Consider the following 21551-nt stretch of genomic DNA (forward strand, 5'->3'; position numbering starts at 1 on the left):
TTCCTCTCTGGCTTCCTACCTCTCAAGGGTCATCTGATGGCTATGTCTCTTAACAGTTTCCATGGTAGACCTGTAACTTCTGACTTTTAAATCCCTGGTGCAGGTAGGGGGAAAAATAATGAATCTTAACTCTCTTGAATTTTATATTAACTCTTTTACTTGATTTACACCATTAATCCTTTGAGTTCTGAAAGCTGGTGAGGAAGAAAGCTGATGAGGAAGTCTGTCAGGAGATTTTAGGCAGGCAGTTCCATGCCCATTTTTGAGATGAAGAAACTGAGGTGTGGAGCCTCAGTGACCTGCCTCATTGGGAATAGCGGAGGATGGACGGCAGGATTCAGGTCTCTGAACTCCCTGTGGTTTTGTTGACTCAACTGCCCTGCTCTGTTTGATTTTGGCCACAAGCCTTGAAACAGCACATAGTTCTGTTCTTCTCTCCCAGGCTGTTCTAATTCAGGGTGATACAGCTCTCACGGAGTCTTATTCTTATTAACCTGCCATTGTAACAGTCCCTCCTCAAGGGTTTGACACCAAGCAAAATCACATTTGGAAATTGTGAGTCCCACGGAACTTCGAAAGATACGATTTTTGTTTTTTCAAAGAATAGGTTCACCTGTTTTTCAGTTCATTCTTAGGTATTATGGGTGGAGTCTGTGTAAATGTGTCTGTTTTCTCCTGCCCCGCTTGTCTCTGAAATGAATGTGAAAACTGTCAAGTGACTTGGTACATTTTTTTTTTTTTTGGTAATTAGAAAAATTGAGATCTAATTCATATACTGTAAAATTTACTCATTTAAAGTATACAGTTGAGTGGGTTTTAGTATATTCACAAGACTGTGCCAATGTCATCACTATTTTCAGAACATTCTCATAGCCCTGAAAAGAAACTCTGTACCCATTAGCAGCCACACCCTTAACCTGTATACCTGTACTGCCTGACAGTCACTAATTTACTCTCTGTCCCTATGGATTTGACTATTATAGATAGTTCATATAGGAGGAATCATACCATATGTGACATTTTTTGTCTGCCTTCTTTAAGTTAGCATGTTTTCAAGGTTCATCCATGTTGTAGCATGCTGCTACTGCTAAGTCACTTCAGTCGTGTCCGACTCTGTGTGACCCCATAGACGGAAGCCCACCAGGCTCCCCCGTCCCTGGGATTCTCCAGGCAAGAACACTGGAGTGGGTTGCCATTTCCTTCTCCAGTGTGTGAAAGTGAAGTCGCTCAGTCGTGTCCGACCCTTAGCGACCCCACAGACTGCAGCCTACCAGGCTGCTCCATCCATGGGATTTTCTAGGCGACAGTACTGGAGTGGCTTGCATGAGTCAGTATTTATCCCTTTTTGTTGCCAAGTAATAGTCCATTGCTTGGATGTATCACGTTTTACCTATCCATCCATCAGCAGAGGCTTGGTGCAGCCTTTTTTATCTCAATGTGCTCCATATTCTGAGTTCTCCTGATGCCCGTACTTGGACTGTGATCTGCTTTGGATCCAAGTATGGGACTTCCAGCTTATTTTCCTGGTCTTGTGCCTGCATCCACCTCGTGCTTGTAAGGGAGCAGGCGGTAACCGGGACATTCCAATCAACAGGACTACTTGGCCTTTTTATAAGAAAGAGTAATGAAAAATGTGGTGACTTGCAATCGAGAAGACTGTAAATGTTTCTCTGTCTAAAGGTAGGTCGTCTCTAGATTTTCTCTCAGTGTGAGGTCCCTCCATCAACATGCGAGCCTTTGTTGTTTGTCAGCCACCATCTGGAGGCTGTGGGGAATGAGCTGCCTGTCGTCATGCTGAAGACGGGGCGACCTGGAGTCTGAGGACCAGGGCTTCTCCTCTCATGTTTTTCCAGTGGCTTCATGTCCTCTGATCCCATGGCTCAGAGACTTGAATACTTATAGCAGGGCTGACATTTCTTGGAACCCATAGCTTTTTCGTAGGGAACTCAGTCTTGAAGCTGGTTGAAGACTATAACACAGACAGTCTTGGTGGGGACTTTGGTCCTGACAGAGTGATACCCTATCTCTCTGAGGCTGGTTTCCTGCTGGTCTCTGTGTAGAAGTGGGGGCTGTACCCTTTTCCCCCACTATGCCCTCCCCTGGTCACCCATTGACCATTCTACTCAAGTCTCATTTTGAGTTCTGGCCTGAAAATACCCAGACATTACATTCTGGTTCAGAATCCCTAGTACATGCATGATGAAGTCACTTAATTTCTCCCTACCTCACTTTCTTTTAAAATGGATTTGGAGATTATCTGCTTTGACCGCTTAAAAAGGATGTAGTGACAATCATTTTAGATGTTTAAAAGAGTCTTTGGAAAGGAAGGTGGAATCTGCATACGCTTAGCAAGCTCTTTATCAACACTGTACAGCACTGGTAATTTATGCTAATGACTGATCACCAGAGTCACTTGGCAAGTTGGGAAAATGAAAATACAGACCCCTGAGTCCCCTCCCAGATGGTTTGATTAAGCAGGTCTGGAGTGGGTCAGGAGAAAAGTTTCTAAACAAACCAGCATGGTTTACGAACCAGGGACCACGTCACTATCAAGAACTAAATATTTTTTCATGATGTTTCTACTTACCTTTCCTGTGTTCATCCTTGTACCACTCATTAGGTTTTTGTTTCATTGGCTGGGTCTTAGACAGCTTTTCTAGGCCTTAGAATATGTAGTCCACATTGTACACTGAGCATGTGCTTTGTGAATGCTGTAGAAATCCACGTGTTAGAGCAGAAGGGATTTTGGGGGTCGTGTTACTCAATTTCCTGCTGTAGACTTGGGCTGAGAGTGGGGAAGAGGTTGCCCAGTGAAGAAGATGAAATTGGAATGATGGCCCAACTAGCAGCAGAGCTGGGTCTGGAAAGTAGGTTTCCAGACTCTTTATTCCAATGTGTGACTCCTAGGAGCACACAGTCATAATTTTCAGATTGACTTTTTCTGGAGAGTAGAAGGGAGGCCTCGCCCCAGCCTCAGGGGCCCATCTGGGTTTGAGAAGAAGGTCCTGGTGACAGCCTTGTGCTTCCATGAGCTGCTTGTACTTCCATGAGCCGCTCACCCATAACCTCTTTGCAAAACCACTGTTGCTAAGTGCAAAAATATCTTAGGTCCTAAGTTGAATAGTTGGAGAGGTTCAAAGCAGGCAATCCCAAGTTTTGGTTATGGGATTTTGTTTGTTTCTTTGTTATTTATTTGCTTGTTTAGCTTTGTTTCTCCATGACTGACTGTGTCCTCAGGAACTCTTGTAGAAATAATTTTTTGGTGGCCTTGGAGGAATATAGTTGAACGTTTGCCCAGTGACCTATGGGGGAGTAGAAAGATGGTAAATGGTGGAGGTTCGTTTATCCCTTTGGGGACACTGTGAGACGTTCCCTTAGCTGTGTACCCTTTGGGACACTGATCCCTGGTTAGAGTTGAGGTGAGGATGCCTCACAGGTGATAAGAAACCCAAGGAAGGTAGAGGGGAGTTGAAAGATAGGTCAGGATGTGGTTGAAACATCTTGGTGACCTGGAACCCTGTGCACTGCAACGCTAACAGTTGACCTAGGCACCTTGGGCAGGCCGGGGCTGCTCTGCTGGCCCTTGTACCCTCCTTGTCAAATGTTGGTTGTAACTTCCTGATCATTTATTTCAAAGGATTGTTACGAGTGTGGTTATGAACTCTGAATACTCTCTGAATGTGAAGTGATACTATTAATATGGACCCTTTAGTTATTATGATTAGGAGCAAAATTTTTAACAGTAAGGATTTTATTTAAAGAGTCTTATCTGCCTAGGGATTATCATACTAAGTGAAGTGAGTCAGAGAAAGACAGATATCATATGATATCACTTGTTTATGGAATCTAGAAAAATGATACAAATGAACCTATTTATGAGACAGAAATAGACTCACAGACATAGAAAACAAATTTATGGTTACCAAAGGGGAAGGGGGGAAAGGGATAAATTAGGAGTTTGGGATGCGCAGATATACACCACTATATATAGAATAGATAAGCAACAAGGATTTACTATATAGCACAGGGAACTATATTCAGTATCTTACAATAAACTATAATGGGAAAGAATCTGAGAAAGTATGTATATATATTCACACACACACGTATATAACTGAATCCCTTTGCTGTATACCAGAAACTAACGCAACCTTGTGAAATCAGCTATACTTCAATTTAAAAAAAATATAACAACCAGCTCACAGAACTAGAGCTATTAAATTGTTTTGCTCAAATGCCTTGATCACTCTTTCCCTCCCCACCCCCTGGCCCTTTCCCCCATATTGTTTTTATGTTGAGAAATGGGGCTGTGACTTTAAGGGAAACATTTCAAAGTTCCTTTATGTCCATGTCATTGAGAAAGGTAAGGGGAGAAAAAAAGGAAAAAGGAAGTCAATCTTCTTATTGAACTTTTTTTAGCTTTTTTCCTTTTCCAAATTCAGAATATACCCAGCCTTCTGAGATCTTTGGTTTTCTTTTCCTAGGTAACTATAGTATATACTCACTTAGGTTAATTCCCAACCAGTAGAAATCACGTGTTCCTGAATTTTCTTCTGTGCTTTTATGCTTCATAGGCAAATGATGCCTCTTTAAATAGAACCTCTATCTTAGGTTCTCTGTGGATTTTCAAAAGAAGAAATTCTTAGACTTTTTTTTAACCTAGGACAGAACAGCCTAATCTCCTATACCCTCTGCATCTGCATCATTAAGCAGACCAGTTTTATAATGGTGGCTCTCGAGGATCCTGCAGGATTTGAAGCCTTCTGAACTAGTCTCACATCGTTCCCACTGTTAGGAATATATGATCACTGTTGACTTTTGGAAACCTGTTGGTACCGATATGATTCAGAGGGTGGGCTAGAGTATGAAATTAATCACAGATTCATATATTTTAACCATGCTGGATAAATTGGGGTTTCGTGATCCCCAGGCCAAAATTGCTTATTGAGAGAAGATGGCTGGATTTTCCATCTTCCAGTTTTGAGAAATGAAATAGGTTTAGGGAGTGACAGCCGAGCCTGTTCCTTAACAGACCTAATTTTGTGGATGTGTGTTAGGGGTGATTCTCACAACACGAGCTCCTGGAGAAGTGTGTCTGTGCCATCAGCATTAATATTTGACTTTCTTTGTCTCACTGTTTTCCTGTTTGCCTCTTAGGATGAGTGGCTTCTGGTGTTCAGTTGTGTCCGACTCTTTGCAACCCCATGGGCTGTAGCCTGCCAGGCTCCTCTGTCCATGGATTTCTCCAGGCAAGAATACTGGAGTGGGTTGCCATTTCCTCTCCAGGGGATCTTCCTGACCCAGGAACTGAACCTGGGTCTCCTGCATTGCAGGCAGACTCTTTACCATCTGAGCCACCAGCCTTTCTTTTGTAAAGTTCATTGATGAGAACATAATCATGTTTTATCCCTTCTAGAGCAAAGTTTTATTGTAGAGTTGGCCTGGTCCCTGATGAGCCTGCAGGGCGTAGGTGGAAGCAGGTTACCTCAAAGGCGAGGAAGGATGAGTGAACTTGTTCGTCATAGGCTATGGCTGGCAGTGCTCTCAGTGTGAGCTGTTTAGGCAGAGTATTGACTTTCCATTTTATAAGAAACACAACCTGCACAGCACTCTGGCACTAGTGAGTGAGGAAGACCTCGCAGTCCAAGTTTGCCATGAGGATGGTTGCCAATTAATCTGAATTCTTGTAAAATGGATTTTCCTAGGAAAAAGCACCCCTACTGAGAAAAGGCTTGGATTGAAGAGGCTGTTTTGTTGTGGTTGATTTTTGTATTTAGGTAAAGAATGCATATCGGGCCAGGAGAGGGGAGCAAGGACTTCAAAATGTAAAAATCAAGCCCCTTTCTGGGTGATAGTCCTTCTATGGGAAGGACTGTTTTCCGAAGAGAGACTGGCTTCATCTCCATTGAACAATCTGTCCAGGTTCACGGTGCCCCTTTCCCATGCTGAACCCTGCGTTTTGCCCGAGCCAGGGACTGATGCTGTCTTTTGGTGGCAGATGGGGTTGGTACAGCGGGGGCTCAATTCCACCGTGGTGATGCATGGAAGATCTGCAGGAAAGGAGCATCTGAACCTCGAGAGTTGATCCCAAAGCTGCCAGGGCACGTCACCCTGACCTGCGGGATTTCTGCCCTGTGCTCTTATGTGGTGACTCCTGACATGTGATGCGTCGCCAGGGTCTCCTGGGAACTGGGCGAGAACATCTGGACACGTGGACCTTTTCCAGTCAGAATTGCTCAGGGGTTTTCAGAGTTCCATTTTGGAAGGAGGGATGGTTCTTCCCGTTGAGACTGTGGTCTAGTGGTTGGACCTTGTGACTGGGAGTCACAGCCAGAGAGCTCAGATGCTTTTCCAAGCTTTTTCCCCTCCAACTTGAGTCTGCCAGCGACGCTTCATCCACAGCGTTGCCTTTGGGCCACTGAATGTGCTTTTCTATGTGGTGGTGTGTGCATGTCTGCCTTTAAGACCCAGTGAAGGAATGTGTTCCATCTGACATGATTCAGGTATCTGCACACTCAGCCCCTAAGCTAGGGATGGCAAACTGCAGCCTATGGGAGAAAGCTGTCGTCACCTGCTTTTGTACAGCCTGTGAGCTGAGAACAGTTTTCATTATTTTTAAATGGTTGAAAAAAATCAAAAGGAGAATAATATTTCCTGACCTAGGAAAATCACAGTACGTTCACATGTCGGCATCTGTAAACAAAGCTTTGTTGGAACACAGCCATGATGTAACACATACATGTATTATTGCCTGTAGTGGCTTTTGTGTTACAACAGCAGAGTCTAGCTACAAAGTTTAAGATATTTACCATCAGGCCCTTTATAGGAGAGGGCTTCCCAGGTGGTGCAGTGGTAAAGAATCCGCCTGCTAATGCCAGAGACGTAAGTGACCCAGGTTCGATCCCTGGGTCAGGAAGATCCCCTGGAGAAGGAAATGGCCACCCACTCCAGTACTCTTGCCTGGGAAGAGCCTGGTGGGCTACAGTCCAGGGGGTTGCAAAGAGCTGGACACGCCTGAGTGTGTGCATGCACACAGACCCACTCCTTTACAGAAGAAGTTTGCCAACCTTGCCTTGAACAAATAAGGGGTGGTCTTCATGTGCCCGTCCATCAGTGGAAGGGAGTGATGAAAGTAGCCTCTCCTAGCCATCCTTGTCATGGAATTGGGACTCATGGGGATGGGGATGCCTTTTTGGAAGCAGATCCTATCAGGCCCACTTGAGTACGTACTCATCACCAGGAACATAGATACTGGAGGTAGCTTTTGATTTCAAAGACCTTCCCTATTTGCCTTTGCTTTTCCTTTTTTATTGGGGAGGGTGGAGGAGGAGAAATTAGAGCTGTGTACCTTTTTCTTTTCTTTTTTTGCTGACAATTCAACAAGGCTTTAAACCACCTTGATTCCTTTCAGGCCATTGGTGGTGTGTGTATACATATTCAGGACTTTGCCCACAGGTCCAAAGCTTAACTTAAGCTCCCTGAGATATGTCATAAAATGTGATGGGGGGAGGCAGGCGGGAAACCCTAATGGGCCATGACCAGAACATTATTATTAAACAAAGGATGAAATGCTTAAGCCAAGATGGCCCTATTTACTTATTTATTTATTTTTACAAAATGAAAGTCGAGTAGACTCCATTTCAACAGTTTTCAATGCAGGAATTCCCACAGCCCCGTTTGATTGCAGTTTGTTGAAAAGTTTAATGTTTTTGTAGGCAATTCATAATTTCCACGTTGAGCAGCCCAAAAGGAAGGGAGCCTGGAGCCCAGTGTTGTTTTTATAGTGGTATGGTGGGAACTTTCTTTTCCCTTCCCCAAAAGGATATAAAACCGAAGTTGAACTGTTGGGAAAACGTGGCGTGGCGATCCAGCCCTTCCGTCAGTCCGAGATGACTCCCCCTTCAGGTCTTCCTTTAGGACCCAACAGAATAGAATTTCCTGCTGCTTCATGTCTCCAGGAAGGAAAAGATTTTCCTCGAGGCTATAATAGTACCTAATTTCCTTTTTTTTCCCTTTATTTATTTATTTTCCCTATTAATAAGGACCAATTGCAGAAGATGAAGGAATCTGGGAAACCCATCACTTTTGCAAGAGGTTAATAACTTCCTTTAAAAACTCCTGGCTTAATACTTAGTTTCCCCAAAAGGAACCTTGTCAGCCTGAGTGCCAGTCAAGGCCCAGGGGATGGGCACAGCCTCGTGGGGACCCAGCCATACTGTGGGATCGAGTTACAGCGGGATGGAGAGGTTGGGGCTGTCACTGCAGAGTGGCTTGAGTTGGTGGGACCCGGGCTGTCTTCCCCACCATCTGGATCTGGTTAGCTCTCTCTGGGCAGCAGGGCCGAGTCTCATTTCCTCCAACCAGTAATGTTATATAGGCAGTGATCCTGGGCTGCCCTAACATAATTGAAAATTATGTGTATTGTAGGCTCGGAGCGCTGAAATGTAGGCTCATAAAAATATGTGGTGCAGGTAGCCTGCGGAGATTGGATGTGGCACACAATGAAGCTTTTATGTAAAGTAAGAATTATAAGTCTCCGCATTAATATTGCATTATGGGTATGATCATTCTTGGGTGGGGTCCTTAGGGCTGGCCTGTCACCTCCAACAAAGCCTAAATTTCCTCAACCTGGGGAACTGGTATTTGGATACAATCAGATCAGTTTTTGCAGATGGCCAAAAACTCATCTGTGAATCCAACCCTCTCAACTGAGGGCAGAGGGAGGTGGAGGTGTGTGGCGACTTGGCTTGGCATTTTTCTTCACAGGCTTTTATGTGATGAAGAGGTGAGTGTTGGCGGATGTCCATTTTGGTTGGCCTCAAGGAAATGACTCTATTGAGTGGTTTTGACCAATGAGCCCCATATATTTATGTGGCAAGTGAGAATGGGAAGAAGTAAGGGTGAGACCAGGCAGAAGAGACTCCCATAGCCCGCTGGCTCGGGTTATAGGGCTGAGGGAGACCATGGAAACATTTACTGCAGTGGCTCTTAATTTGGGATGATGTTGCTTCCGGACAAATGTTTGGAAACGGTTTAATTAAAAGGGTCACTGGGCGGGATGTGTCTGCTGACATTTCCTGTCTGGGGGCCCAGAATCCTAGAAGTTCCTTGGTGCTTGGGACAGCCCCTCACCCACTTTCTGCACAGCTGACAACTTCAGTTATAGATGAGAAACTGGAAGGTCTTGTAGTGAGTTACCAGAACTAGTAAGCAAATTTCCTCACCACAGGAGGCTTCTAGGTGAAAGATCTGAAGTGGCAGAAGTTGCTCCAGCTCTGTCTAGATCTAGGCTGGGTAAATGACAACTCAGTTTGGCAGGTAGCTCCTGGGTTCGGTCTTGCAGCTTTAGGAATCACCAAATTTGGTTTTAATTTGCTGGAACAGTCATGTATTTGAGGAACCCATGGAAAAGCTCGTGGATAGTTTTGGCTTTAACATCCCACGTGGGAGTGGAGCAAACCCTTCTTTCTTTCTGGACTTCCCTTTGCTGTCCCTTTTTCTTCCTGTCCGAGTCCTTCTGACTTGACAAGACCTCCTCACCTCAGTCTCTTTCCTCAGAAATGCACCTTCTCTCCTGGCATTCCCTGGCCACCTTCCCCGAGTCCCTGTCAGAGCCTCGCTACGTTCTGTCCTGACTTACCTGTGGTGAGTTGGCCCCCTCATATGTGCCTAGGCTCTCTGAGGAAACACATGATGCTTCTCAGGAAGTCTGTGCATGAGACAAGTTTTAATCTGTGTTCCTCAAGTAAAAGTTTCTATAGAATTAGTAATAAAACTAGCCTCTGGAAAGATCAAGATGGTGCCTTCACCAGTTGACCTTTGGAGGTACAAAGGCTAGTGCTGATGTCCTCGTTAAAAATTTTAGCATTGTGTCTTTAAGTTTTGCTAGTTTGTGAAGTGAAACTGATGTAAAGTCACCAACAAAAGTCAGATGCCTGCAAGTTGCTTACATGTGTGTTAAATATCTCTGTGACTAGACAGGCTGCCTCCCTTCAGGTTCCCCCACATGCATGATGCGGGGCTGGATGAAGTGATTGTTCTCTGAAAGGTGAGGTGTCACTTTGGACAGAAGCAGCGCTCTTGCTCTAATGTCATGTATTCATTTTCTATCTCAGAGAAGGATAGAGAAGGGCCCATTTGGTGTATACCTTTGTTTTTCTCTATGTGGTAAGACGTGTGTTATTTAAGAATTTCTTTGACCTTTTGTAAATGTAGAAATTGCATTGCGCCCTGTCTGTACATCTCTTAATGGAGAAATACTTTTTGTTTTACCAGCTTTGGAATTGGGTGAGGAATTCAATGCTCACCTTACTCGAGTAACTTCTAGTAAAGAACAGCTGCACATACATACTCAGCTTTCTTGAAGGTGAAGGAGGACGGCATTTTAGAAACGAAGGTTATTGAAAGAGCAGATCTGGAATCGATGGTCTCCTTGGGCACGTCTGTTGGCTTCGCAGGTGATGCTAGTAGTAAAGCACCTGCCTCCCCATGTAGGAGACATAAGAGGCTTGGGTTCGATCCCTTGGTCGGGAAGATCCGTTGGAGTAGGAAGTGGCACCCCACACCAGTATTCGTGCCTAGAAAATTCCATTCCATGGGCAGAAGAGCCTGGAAGGCTACACAGTCCATGGGGTTGCAAAGAGTTGCACGCAACTAAAGGACTGAGTGGGGTATCCATGGCTTGAGACTTCATTGGCTTTATTTCTTTAGAAGAGAGGCCTCCTTTCTCTTCGTCCCTCTCCCCTCACCCACTGGTCTTCTCCAAATGAGGTAGTATCCATGATATCATTTTATCTGAGGCCGTGTCGTTTGAATACAAAGACAAAACTAGTTGCTCATAATATCGATGCTCCACGCATGTACCTGTTGAACATGAACTCCAAGGAAGAGCCTGTCAGTGTTGCATGACTTTTCTATTGTCGCTGTTCCCCTGATTTGCTTGCTTTCGTGTTTTTTGGTGTCTTTATTTGCACATTTTTAAGTTTTGCAGTTTCTGATCTGTGTGTTATGTATCCTAAGACTCTTGGCGTAGCTGTTTCGCATTTCTTTTCTAAATTCATTTTCCATGTTCATTTTGTTTGCTATCTCCAGTATCTTCAGATGAAATGGCCACTGCTTGATGTCCAGGCGGGGACCCTCCAGAGCAGACAAGCCCTCAAGGATGCTCGCTCTCCGTCACCAGCCCACATCGTTGTAAGTGACCTTACAGAGATGTTTGCCTCTTTTATTGTGGGGAGATAAAATGTTCTTTTGTTGATAACAGACCTTGTTTATCAGTTTCTCTTTTGTTAAAAACAGTTCTTTGGGGGCATATTCTTGGATATGCTTTGTATCTAGAAGGCACTTGTTTTTTTGCTATTGGACCTTAATGATTGGTATCTATCTAGAAATGTTCCCACTACCCTTTTCATCTAGTATTGGGTTAGAATCTAGCTTTGTGGGTTCCAGTTAATAGGGCATAATCACCATGGTGTGGGGAAGATTGGAAATGGTGTTAAAACAGCTAAAAGAAATGTCATTAAGGGGAGGTGAGGTGCAGAGCAGAGAATTAGGAAACTCGAAAGGGAAATCCTGAATTTGAGACTTTCCCCTCATCCCCTACCCCCAACACACTCACCAATTTATCCTAATTATTGGAAAGGAATAATCTAGACTAACATCAGAAAGATTTCATCTGGGCTGATTGATTGGAAACGTAGAGTACAAATGATCTTGGAAAGGCTTAAATTAAATTTAATGTGTACATCCATGGCTTTGAAAGTGTGTGGGTTTAACACAGAAAACATTTGTTTGTACTGCTAAGAGACTACAACATAAAGTATGTGTCTCCATATATTTTTAATGCGCTTTCTCAGGATTTTGTAGACTCTGAAAATGGAGTTTATAAATTAACCTCTTGAGAAGATAACTCAGCCTTATTAAAATATTTTCTTCTATATATTCCTATCATGAGCTGGACTTCATACTTTTGAAATAATTAATGGAAGATATATTTTTATAATGAATTCATGACAGGTAGAATTATGCAAAGCATGAAACAATTCATGTATATTTTATTTAAGTATCACAAAATGTTATCCATTAATATATTTTGCCTCTGTGTTACTTTTAATTTCTAAAAATGGCAAAATAATTTTCTTAAGTAGAAAAATCTTAAGATACGTTGTGTCAAATTTCAGGCTAACTGCCTCCTTATTTTGTAGCTTGTTATAATTGAGCATATATTATTTAAATGAGTTTTGCCTCTGTTATGTGAATATTAAATATATATATATGTATGTGTGTATATCTCACAAAATAGTTGATTTTTGTGAAACCACTTCTTTGAGTCATCGTTTGTGAAAAGGACTTACTAATTCTTATATTATAAATGAGGCACGTAGAAAGAAGGTTGACATTTCCCAGAAGCTTCCTCCTTCCTCCAGTCCCTCAATAAAACAGTTGCTCATAATCACACACACTCTTAAAATCCTGAGATTTCAGGGCTGGAAGTAACCTTAGATCAGCTAGGTCCTACCTGCTCTCAGAAAAGGAAACGGGTCCAGAGATGCCTTAAGTGAATTGCCCAACGTCACACGCTGTGTTAGCGGCCAGAGTGGGAACTGGGCCCAGTTCTCAGCTCTCTTTTTGGGGCCTAGTGGACTGTTCCCTCCTAAGGGAGTCAAAAGTAACTCTGTGACTTGTTCTGTTTTGCTTACTCTAAATTGGCTCACTGTCAAAGACAGTGTCATAGGCATAAAGAAGTTGTTGGCTTGGGGTTCTCAGGCAGGTTTCTCCCAGAAAAATGAATGCCGTGAAAAAAAAAGAAACATATTTTAACAATACACAGAGATTGTTTTACAAGTCCTTGAGGGTACAGTGAGGAAGCCAGTCTGTTTCACTCTTCCTGCCTCTCTTAATTTCCCAATGGGGGTCTAGGTTTGAAATTTATTCTTCTGCTTTTGGAAGTGCTGGGCAGAACTCACCCATTTCTTTTTGGGGGTGGGGCGGGAAGTGTAGGAAAGGGACGCTATCTTTAAAATCTCTTGGTGGTGTTTCTCTCTTTGAGTCTGGAGAGAAGACACATTTCTTAGAAGTGGTCCAGAGGGGCCGCAGCCCCCTGGTGGGTGTGACCTGGAGGTCCATGTGTTACCCCCGTGCAGGAGTGGAGTCTGTCCCTTGGGAGAGAGGTCAATGATTGCCCTCCTTCCCTCTGATTCTCCAGATCCCATAGGAGCAGTTGCCACAACTTAGGCCCTAGGCACTTTGTTTTCACGTGTACAAGTTAACAATCCAGGGAGCTGGTAAAAACATTTTTGCAGAACCAATGTGGATTTTGGCGAGGGGTGCAGTGAAGGGACTTGGGTTTCTTTTTCCTTTGCTGTGGCTTAGGAGGCATGTTGATCATAGCAATCACTTTGGAGCCCACCCCACCCTTCTGAGGGAGACCCTTGTTGATAGAAGCCGCAGCTGGCAGCTGTAATCCGATCTTCTGTTCTCTGCTCCTGGGGGCCTAGAGGTGACACTGCATAGAGGTTATACAGTGGGTTGGTGGTGAAGAGTGGGCTTTGGGAGGTAGAGAGAGGAGAAAAGCCATGAACTTGGGCAAAAAGGAAGCCAAATGAAATACTTAATGCTCGTGGCCTTGGAATGGTCTTTAGTTTATGAGTCAGCTCTGTCACTGCATTTCTGCAGTCTTCACCCGACACCAGGACTGAGGAGGAAGAGGTATTGGGGGTGGGGAGGAAGTTAGTAGAAGGAGAATGGAAAGGTAGGGGGAAGAAACTCTGGAAGTTGTTGACCTCTGGGTCATGTATAGTTTTGGGGGATTGAGGAGTCATGTACCTTGGTAGTATAAACTTATGATCACCTTTTCATTGAACGCAGGGCAGTGTGTCAGCCCAAACCAGCTTGGCAGGTACGGTGTGTCTGTATTTATACAGAGAGCATTCTGGATTGTGGCTGATGTATCATCTGGGTCTTTGTATAACTCAGCATTGGCCAGGAGACTCTGGTTCTCCTTCAGATTCTCTGATGAACGGCTAACTTTTCTCCAGACACTGGGCTCTTCCTTACTTTCTTGTTTTTCTTTCTCTTGAATAAAAGTTTGTCAGATCACAAGGTTTCATCAGACCTATTTCAAAATACTTGTCTGAGGATTGCTTCCTAATTTCTCCGAAATTTGGATTTATTGTAATTTTGGCGCCAGGCTGTTTCATAATTATTTCTAATGTTTTTATTTTGAAACTAGAGAAGTGTTCATTCAGCGTTTGTTAGTAATCTTTAGGGACTAGAGCTATCACAGGTTGCTAGGAAAATAACTTGCCGTAGTACTCTTGGGGGTAGAATTTTCAGATGGGAATTTAAATCGTTTTTTTGGCATATTTTAATCTGATTGGATTTTTTCTCATGTGGTATGTGGGTTGCTGCTGCTGCTGCTAAGTCGCTTCAGTCGTGTCCGACTCTGTGCGACCCCACAGATGGCAGCCCACCAGGCTCCCCCGTCCCTGGGATTCTCCAGACAAGAACACTGGAGTGGGTTGCCATTTCCTTCTCCAGTGCGTGAAAGTGAAAAGTGAAAGTGAAGTAGCTCAGTCGTGTCCGACTCGTAGCGACCCCATGGACTGCAGCCTACCAGGCTCCTCCTTCCATGGGATTTTCCAGGCACGGGTACTAGAGTGGGTTGCCACGGCCTTCTCCAGGTATGTGGGTTACCACATTGTAAAAAAAAAAAAAGGATGTGTAGAATGAATGTTCTTAACAAGTGTTAAGAGTTCAGTTGATCAAATAATGTTTATGTGAAGAAGCAAGCCCCCCAAAGTTTAGTTTCTGTAACTGATATAGCATCTTGTTTATTATAATCTGATGGCTCCTACTCTATGCTCAAAATAGAGTAGAAATGATTCCCCAAGGGTGATGGTTTTTAATTTTTTTTTTGACTGTCCAAAAAATAGGAATTTATACAACAGATCTATCTCTCTCTCCCTCTCCCTTGGATTTCTCTTCTTCCTACTCCCACAGAAATTCATGAATTTTCTAAAGTCACAAGAGCCAGGATCCTCTCCTTTCCTCAGCCTCCCCATTTTCTAATTTGTAGAACTTGCTCCTGTATCTTTCTCTTTGGTGGTTATATTTTTAATTCTCTGCTCTTTTTTAAATTCCTTCTTCCAAAATGAGTGCCAGGCAGCTGGGCTGTGCCTAGTGGTGTTTGAGTCTTGGCCAACCCACCCGAAGGGCCCCTATGAGAAGTCCCTCTCTGGACACCACCGCAGGTGTCTTTGCTATACAAAGACTTTCATTTAACTTCCTTTGTACCCAGCAAAAAAAGATTCTGTACCCAAATGGTGGTATTTTGGTATAGTATGTATCTTACAAAATGGCAAAAGGCTTCAGAAGTTCCTACCATTGTGTCTTGGGGGTTTCCTTTTGAAGTAGACGTGGAGTTTTTACCTTGGGGTGTATTTCTAGCGGTTCTGGGTCTTATGTGTTTTGTTGTGTAATGAGCATGGAGATGTGGAATGAGAAAGCTGCCTGAATCCCAAAGAGCAGAGCCTGCCAGACTGGAGCGTGTACTTCTTTTATTTTGTTGTTGTTATTGCTTAAATGCTGAAAGAGAGCGGGAACGCTCTTATGAAACATAGCCTGATGGTAGGGCTTCAGACAGGGTGTCTGCTGTTTGAGTTGAGCATTTTCAGCTCAGAGGGCGTGCTGAGTCTTTCATTGTTGTTTCTGAAGAATTTGGGAATGGGGTGCGGGGGTACTGAGTTGCAGTTAACGGCAACCAATTACTTGGAGAGCACCCTCTTCGTCGTTAAGTGCACACGGATGTTTTGCTGTGTTCCTTGGGTTGTATTCTTCCAAGGGTGCGGTCGGGTGCTTGGTGACAGTCGCTATGTGGTTGGAGGCTCTGTCCTGGACGCTGAGGTCCAGCAGAACTGTCGCAGCCCCTGCCTAGGTGGGAGGCTCTGTGTTGGGTGCTGTGAGGGGTTACCAGGCCTGTGAGGGTATATGATCAAGGAGCTGGGATGGCCACTGAGAAGCTGGTGAGAATTGACAGGCCAGGATTGTCCCCTGAGAAAGTGGCATTTAACGTGTGATTCGAAGGATCCGTTGGAATTGACCAGGTAGAAGGTATGAGAGAAGGGATGGGAGGTGAGAAAAATATTCCAGGCAGAAGATAGAACATCTATGAAGGTCCTAAAGAAAAGAGAGGCTGGCTGTGAGAGAAGCAGGATGCCAGCTCCGATGGCTGCTGGTCATGGGGCTTGGAGACAGTGACCTGGGTAAGATGCAGTAACAATTTGATGTTTCATCCCAACTGCCGTTGTGAAATCATTGAGGGTTTTGGCTTGGGTTATGCTGCTGCCGGTGGGAAAGGTGAAGTGGACAGATTTGGAGGGAGAGGCCGTCAGTAGAACTGAAGGTTGGATTAGATGCTGTCAGTGAGGGGAGAAAGGAGGGTCAAAGGTGGGTGGGTGGGTGGAGATGGCATTCGCTGAATGGGAAATACTGGGTGGGGAGAAGGTTTGGGGTGGAAGAGTTGTCTTTAATTAAAAAATTTTTCTTCCAACTTATCTGAGATACCATCAACATATAATGTTGTATAAATTTGAGATGCACAGTGTGCTGATTTGATACACTTATATGTTGTAAAATGACTATTTCTGTTGCTAAAACTGCATCCCATTACATAAATACCATTTCTCTTTTGTGGTAAGAATATTTAAGATCTACTGTCTTTTAGCAACTTTCAAGTACATGATATAGTATTGTTAATTATAATCATCATGCTGTACATTAGGCTTCCAGAACTTATTCCTTTTATAACTAGAAGTCTGTACTCTTTGACCAGCATCTCGCCATTTTCCCTAACCCTTGGGTCCCTGGTGGGCTCTCTGTGGTTTTTTTCTTAAGATTTCACTTGTAAGCGATACCATGAGATACTCTTGAGAGTCCCTTGGATTGCAAGGAGATCCAACCAGTCAATCCTAAAGGAAATCAGTCCTGAATATTCATTTGTAAGGACTGATGCTGAAGCTGAAACTCCAGTACTTTGGCTACCTGATGTGAAGAACTGACTCATTGGAAGAGACCCTGATGCTGGGAAAGATCAAAGGTGGGAGGAGAAGGGGACGACAGAGGATTAGATGGTTGAATGACTGGCATGACTGACTCGATGGACATGAGTATGAACAAGCTTCAGCAGTTGGTGATGGACAGGGAAGCTTGGCGTGCTGCAGTCCATGGCGTCACAAAGAGTCAGACACGACTGAGAGAATGAACTGATGCAGTGCTTGTCTTTCTCTGTCTGACTTATTCCTCTTAGCATAATGCCTTCAGGGTCCCTCCATGTTGTCACAAATGGCAGAATTTCCTTCTTTCTTATGGCTGAATGCTATTCCACTTGGTGTATGTAATATATTTTCTTCATCTGTTGATGGACACGTAGCTTGTTTCCTTATCTTGGCTGTTGTGAATCACACTGCAGTGAACGGGGGAGTGCACATGTCTCTTGGAGATCCTGTTTTTGTTTCTTTTGGATATATACCCAGAAGTGAAGTGAAGTGAAAGTTGCTCAGTCGTGTTTGACTCTTTGCGACCTCATGGACTATGCAGTCCATGAAATTCTCCAGGCCAGAATACTGGAGTGGGTAACCATTCCCTTCTCCCGGGGATCTTCCCAACCCAGGAATCAAACCCAGGTCTTCCGCATTGCAGGTGGATTCTTTACCAGCTGAGCCACCAGGGAAGCCCAGAAGTAGGTTTGCTGGATCATATGGTATTTCCAGTTTTAATTTTTTTGAGGACTGTCCGTGCTATTTTCCATTATGGCTGCACCAATTTACATTCCTGCTAACAATATAGCACATTCTTTTTTCCCGCATTCTAACCAAAACTTGTTATCTCTTGTCTTTTGCTGACAGCTGCTGTTCTAACAGGTTTGAGGAGGTAATTCTTTGTAGTTTTGATTTATATCTCTCTGATTAGGGATGTTGAGCATCTTTTTGTGTACTTATTGGTATCTTTCACGTACCTTTTGCAAAAACGTCTCCTTTTAAAATTGAAGTACAGTTGAGTGAGTTGTATTTATTTTTTTTTGTTTTGGCCACACTGCACATCTGGCAGGATCTCAGTTCCCGGATCAGAGGTTGAACCTAGGCCGTGGTAGAGGAAGCTCCAAGTCCTAACCACTGGACCACTGGGGATTTCCCTGAGTTGTTTTTTCAGAGAGATTAAGAATACCAGGTTTCGTGACCCCACAGAGCAGTGTGGCAGTATGAAATGGGAGCAATTCAAACTTAATTTACAATTCAAATTTAATGGATTAAATTGACATCGAGAGTAGTGTTGATTATCTATTTAGATTTCCATTTATTCAGAATGTATTTATGGAAGGGTAGAGACGTCTCGCTTTCCTTCTCCAGAATTTAGAGAAGTAGCTCTAATCGGTCTTTCTTTTGGTTTTTCTGTTTACCATTGATTCAATCCTTGGCTCATGTTCATGGATCCTGCAGGTATTTCGTGATTGCCCGCTGTGTGGGGGAAAATCTAGTCTAGATGGAGAGAGAAAGTGGAGTCAGTGATGAATGGAGATAACAGTGATAGCAAGTAAGTCTGGGACGTTTCCTTCGTGCCAGACATTGTTCCAGGTGCTTTTAAGAAATTGTAGTATCCCCACTTTACAGAGAAAGAACTCAGTACGGGGAGGTGAAGTATTTGCCCAACTGTGGGAGTCAGGTTGTGAAATAAGGCAGACTCGCTCCAGAGCACGCCATGGTCTTAACCCCACTGACCCCAGAGGTGCTGAGAAAGAGGTCAGTGGGACACAATGCCGTGTTCAGAGTGCCGCCGGGAAGCACCCGGTGGAGCGCCAGCTGGCCAGGGCAGGCTTGTTCGGGGAGACCCGCTAGCTTCACTGGAGAGTGGGCCATGAGCTTGGCGAGGGACTTGGTTTCTGGGTGTGGCTGCTGCAGAGGACTCACTGTGGGAAAGGAGGGCGGATGCTCCGGGGGCAGGTGAACTTCAGGCCGTGTGAGGGTGAACTGTGCTGACTTCCTAGAAGCCTTTCCCTGTGCTGTCTCCTCTTCCTCCACTGTATATACACTTCCCTCTTTCTTTTAATAAGTCCATTTCTCTGTGTCCCAGCCAGACTTTCTAGAATACTTAAGATGTGTATCCTAGCAGCAGCTGAGTCAGAACTTTCCCATTTCACAGAACCACGATTTAAAGGTGTGTGTTTTGTCTAAGCGTATGAAGCAAGCCCATGAGCCCTGCATAAATATTAGTATTTTTTTTATAAGGAACACTGTGAGGAGCTAATATTGAGAACCAGGCAACCAAGTTATCTTTGTTTTGGGGAAGAAGTGGTGGATTGGAACAGGTGTGCTTTAAAGGGAGGGAGTGGAGTAAACCCCAAGATGGTTCATAACAGTCTGTGGTTAAAAGTCCAAGCTTCCTGTCTCCTTCCAGAAAATACTCTACGGTGAGGAGTTCTGAAGTTTTGAGGGTTTGGGTTCATGGTGTGGCAGCTGACCACTATGGCAATGGAAATATTCTACCAAGAAGTATTGTGTAAGCTCGGTTGTATCCTCTTCAGATTAGAATCACAAAGTTTCACAACCTTCAGATCACAAGGCCTGTCACCCAGTGCTGTCCCTTCTTTGTTTAATCACCACTCAGAAGTCCCTCTGCCAGCCTTACTGTTTTCAGACACAGAGATGGGGCACCTGGCTGTCTTCTGATGCAGACCGTTTGCTTTGGTACAAAATGGGCTCAAAGGTCTGTCTCCGTATTACACTAAAGTCTCTCTCCTTGAAGTGCTCAGACTTGATTTGTGTTTTGCTGTTCAGTTCCGCTCAAGCTCCTTCCACTCACCCATCTTAAGACTAAGATGGTAACTCTGAAACGGCCTTCCTTCATCACCAGGTTTGCGCGATTGCCCTCCATGGTGACTCATGTCTTTGGTGACTGATCTTAAAATGTTTGACGTATGAAAACAACTCATCTTTGATTGAAAAAAATCCTACCTCTGCTAAAGCTGAAACTGCAATACTTTGGCCACCTCATGCGGCGAGTTGACTCACTGGAAAAGACTCTGATGCTGGGAAAGGTTGGGGGCGGGAGGAGAAGGGGACGACGGAGAATGAGATGGCTGGATGGCATCACCGACTCTGTGGACATGAGTTTGAGTGTACTCCGGGAGTTGGTGATAGACAGGGAGGCCTGGCGTGCTGTGATTCATGGGGTCGCGGAGAGTCGGACACGACTGAACGACTGAACTGAACTGAACTGATTGTTCAGTGTAGCTTTCCTCATTCGTCAAATTTATGTTCGTTGTAGACGCTTTGGAAAATAACCCCTAATCTTGCCAGTGTGATGTTACATTACGAGTTGTTTGGTATATTTGGTATGTTTCCTTCTAGACTTTTCCCTCTAAGTATTTTAATATTTATATTTGTTTGTCACATTCTTGAGCTCATAGTAGTGCTCAGTATTTTCAACCTTGGATTTACTTAAAATGAAAATTGCTTAAGCACGTTTTCATGTCATTAAAATTCTTAAGGATTTTTAATGACCACATAATAGCCCATACTATGATTGTATCCCTATTTAGTTTAATCAGTGCCATATTGTTGGGTCTTTAGAGTATCTCCTTTCGTTTCTGTTCTACGAAATAAACCTGTGATGAACATCTTTGTATGGCCCCCTCCCCTCCCACCCCCATCCCGTATTATTTTCTTAGGATAAATTGCTAGGAAGATAGTTTCTTGTAAGAAAAGCTTAAAACATTTCTTGATATGTAGCCACAAATATCTTCCTGCTAGGTCTCAGTGTTTATAACCATCCTCAGAGTGTAAGAGTTAGATTTACCATGTTCAGAATGATTTTATTGTCTCTGGGGAATTAAACAAAAGCAAAAGTTCAGGCTTCCTGGGAAGGATATGCCCTTACTCCATGTTGCTACAGAAAAGAGACCCAGCCAGCCCAGCCCAAGTCAACCTCCCTAAGGCCTCTCACTTTCAAAATGAGCAAACAAAAATGATTGCTTCTTATATAGCTAGTAGGTTTTAAAGTCAGCTGATGTTATCATGGTTGTACAGAATGACATAATCATTTTAGATACTTATAAAAACACTTTTTTAGCGCCCCCACAGTACATGAAGCACATTTAGGGTTATTTTTAGAGGTTTTGGAGTATACTTTTACAAACCCAAAGAACTGTAGTTTTTTACATTTTAGTAGCTCTTGTTTTGACTTTGAGAAAACCCTGGGAGATAGTGAAGGATGGGTAAGCCTGGCAGGCTTTGCCCATAGGGTGGCAAAGAGTCAGACACGACTTAGCAGTTAAACAACAACAATAACAAAGTCAGATCATCAAACTTTTTTTTCTCTTTTGTTAATAGCATATTATTAGGCAAAGATATTATTTATTTGATGCTGTATATGAGCTTGTTAAGAATATCATCCTGGATTGTGTTTCTGGGAAAACATACCTCCTTTTTAGAAATGCCATTTGTCTCCCTGTTTAAGATCAGTCTACAGGGAGTGTGGCGGAGGCTGGCAGCCTCCGA

General features: G+C 43.8%; 1 protein-coding gene across 30 annotated transcripts in view; it reads left to right on the top strand.

Annotated features, from left to right (window-relative positions):
- The window catches only part of TCF7L2 (transcription factor 7 like 2), a 205139-nt gene that overhangs the window by 68301 nt on the left and 115287 nt on the right, over positions 1-21551 (top strand). For 29 of the 30 annotated variants that reach the window (XM_055424623.2, XM_088842330.1, XM_055424621.2 and 26 more), the window contains one exon: positions 11092-11193. The exons of the other annotated variant lie outside the window; for it this stretch is intronic. In XM_055424623.2, the coding sequence (XP_055280598.1) occupies positions 11092-11193 (102 nt within the window). The remainder of the gene's footprint in view (positions 1-11091; positions 11194-21551) is intronic. 30 annotated transcript variants of the gene reach the window in all.

This window comes from Moschus berezovskii, chromosome 12, assembly GCF_049115385.1.
Source record: "Moschus berezovskii isolate FMDL1 chromosome 12, NW_MosBer_1.0, whole genome shotgun sequence".
NCBI classification, from domain to species: Eukaryota; Metazoa; Chordata; class Mammalia; order Artiodactyla; family Moschidae; genus Moschus; species Moschus berezovskii.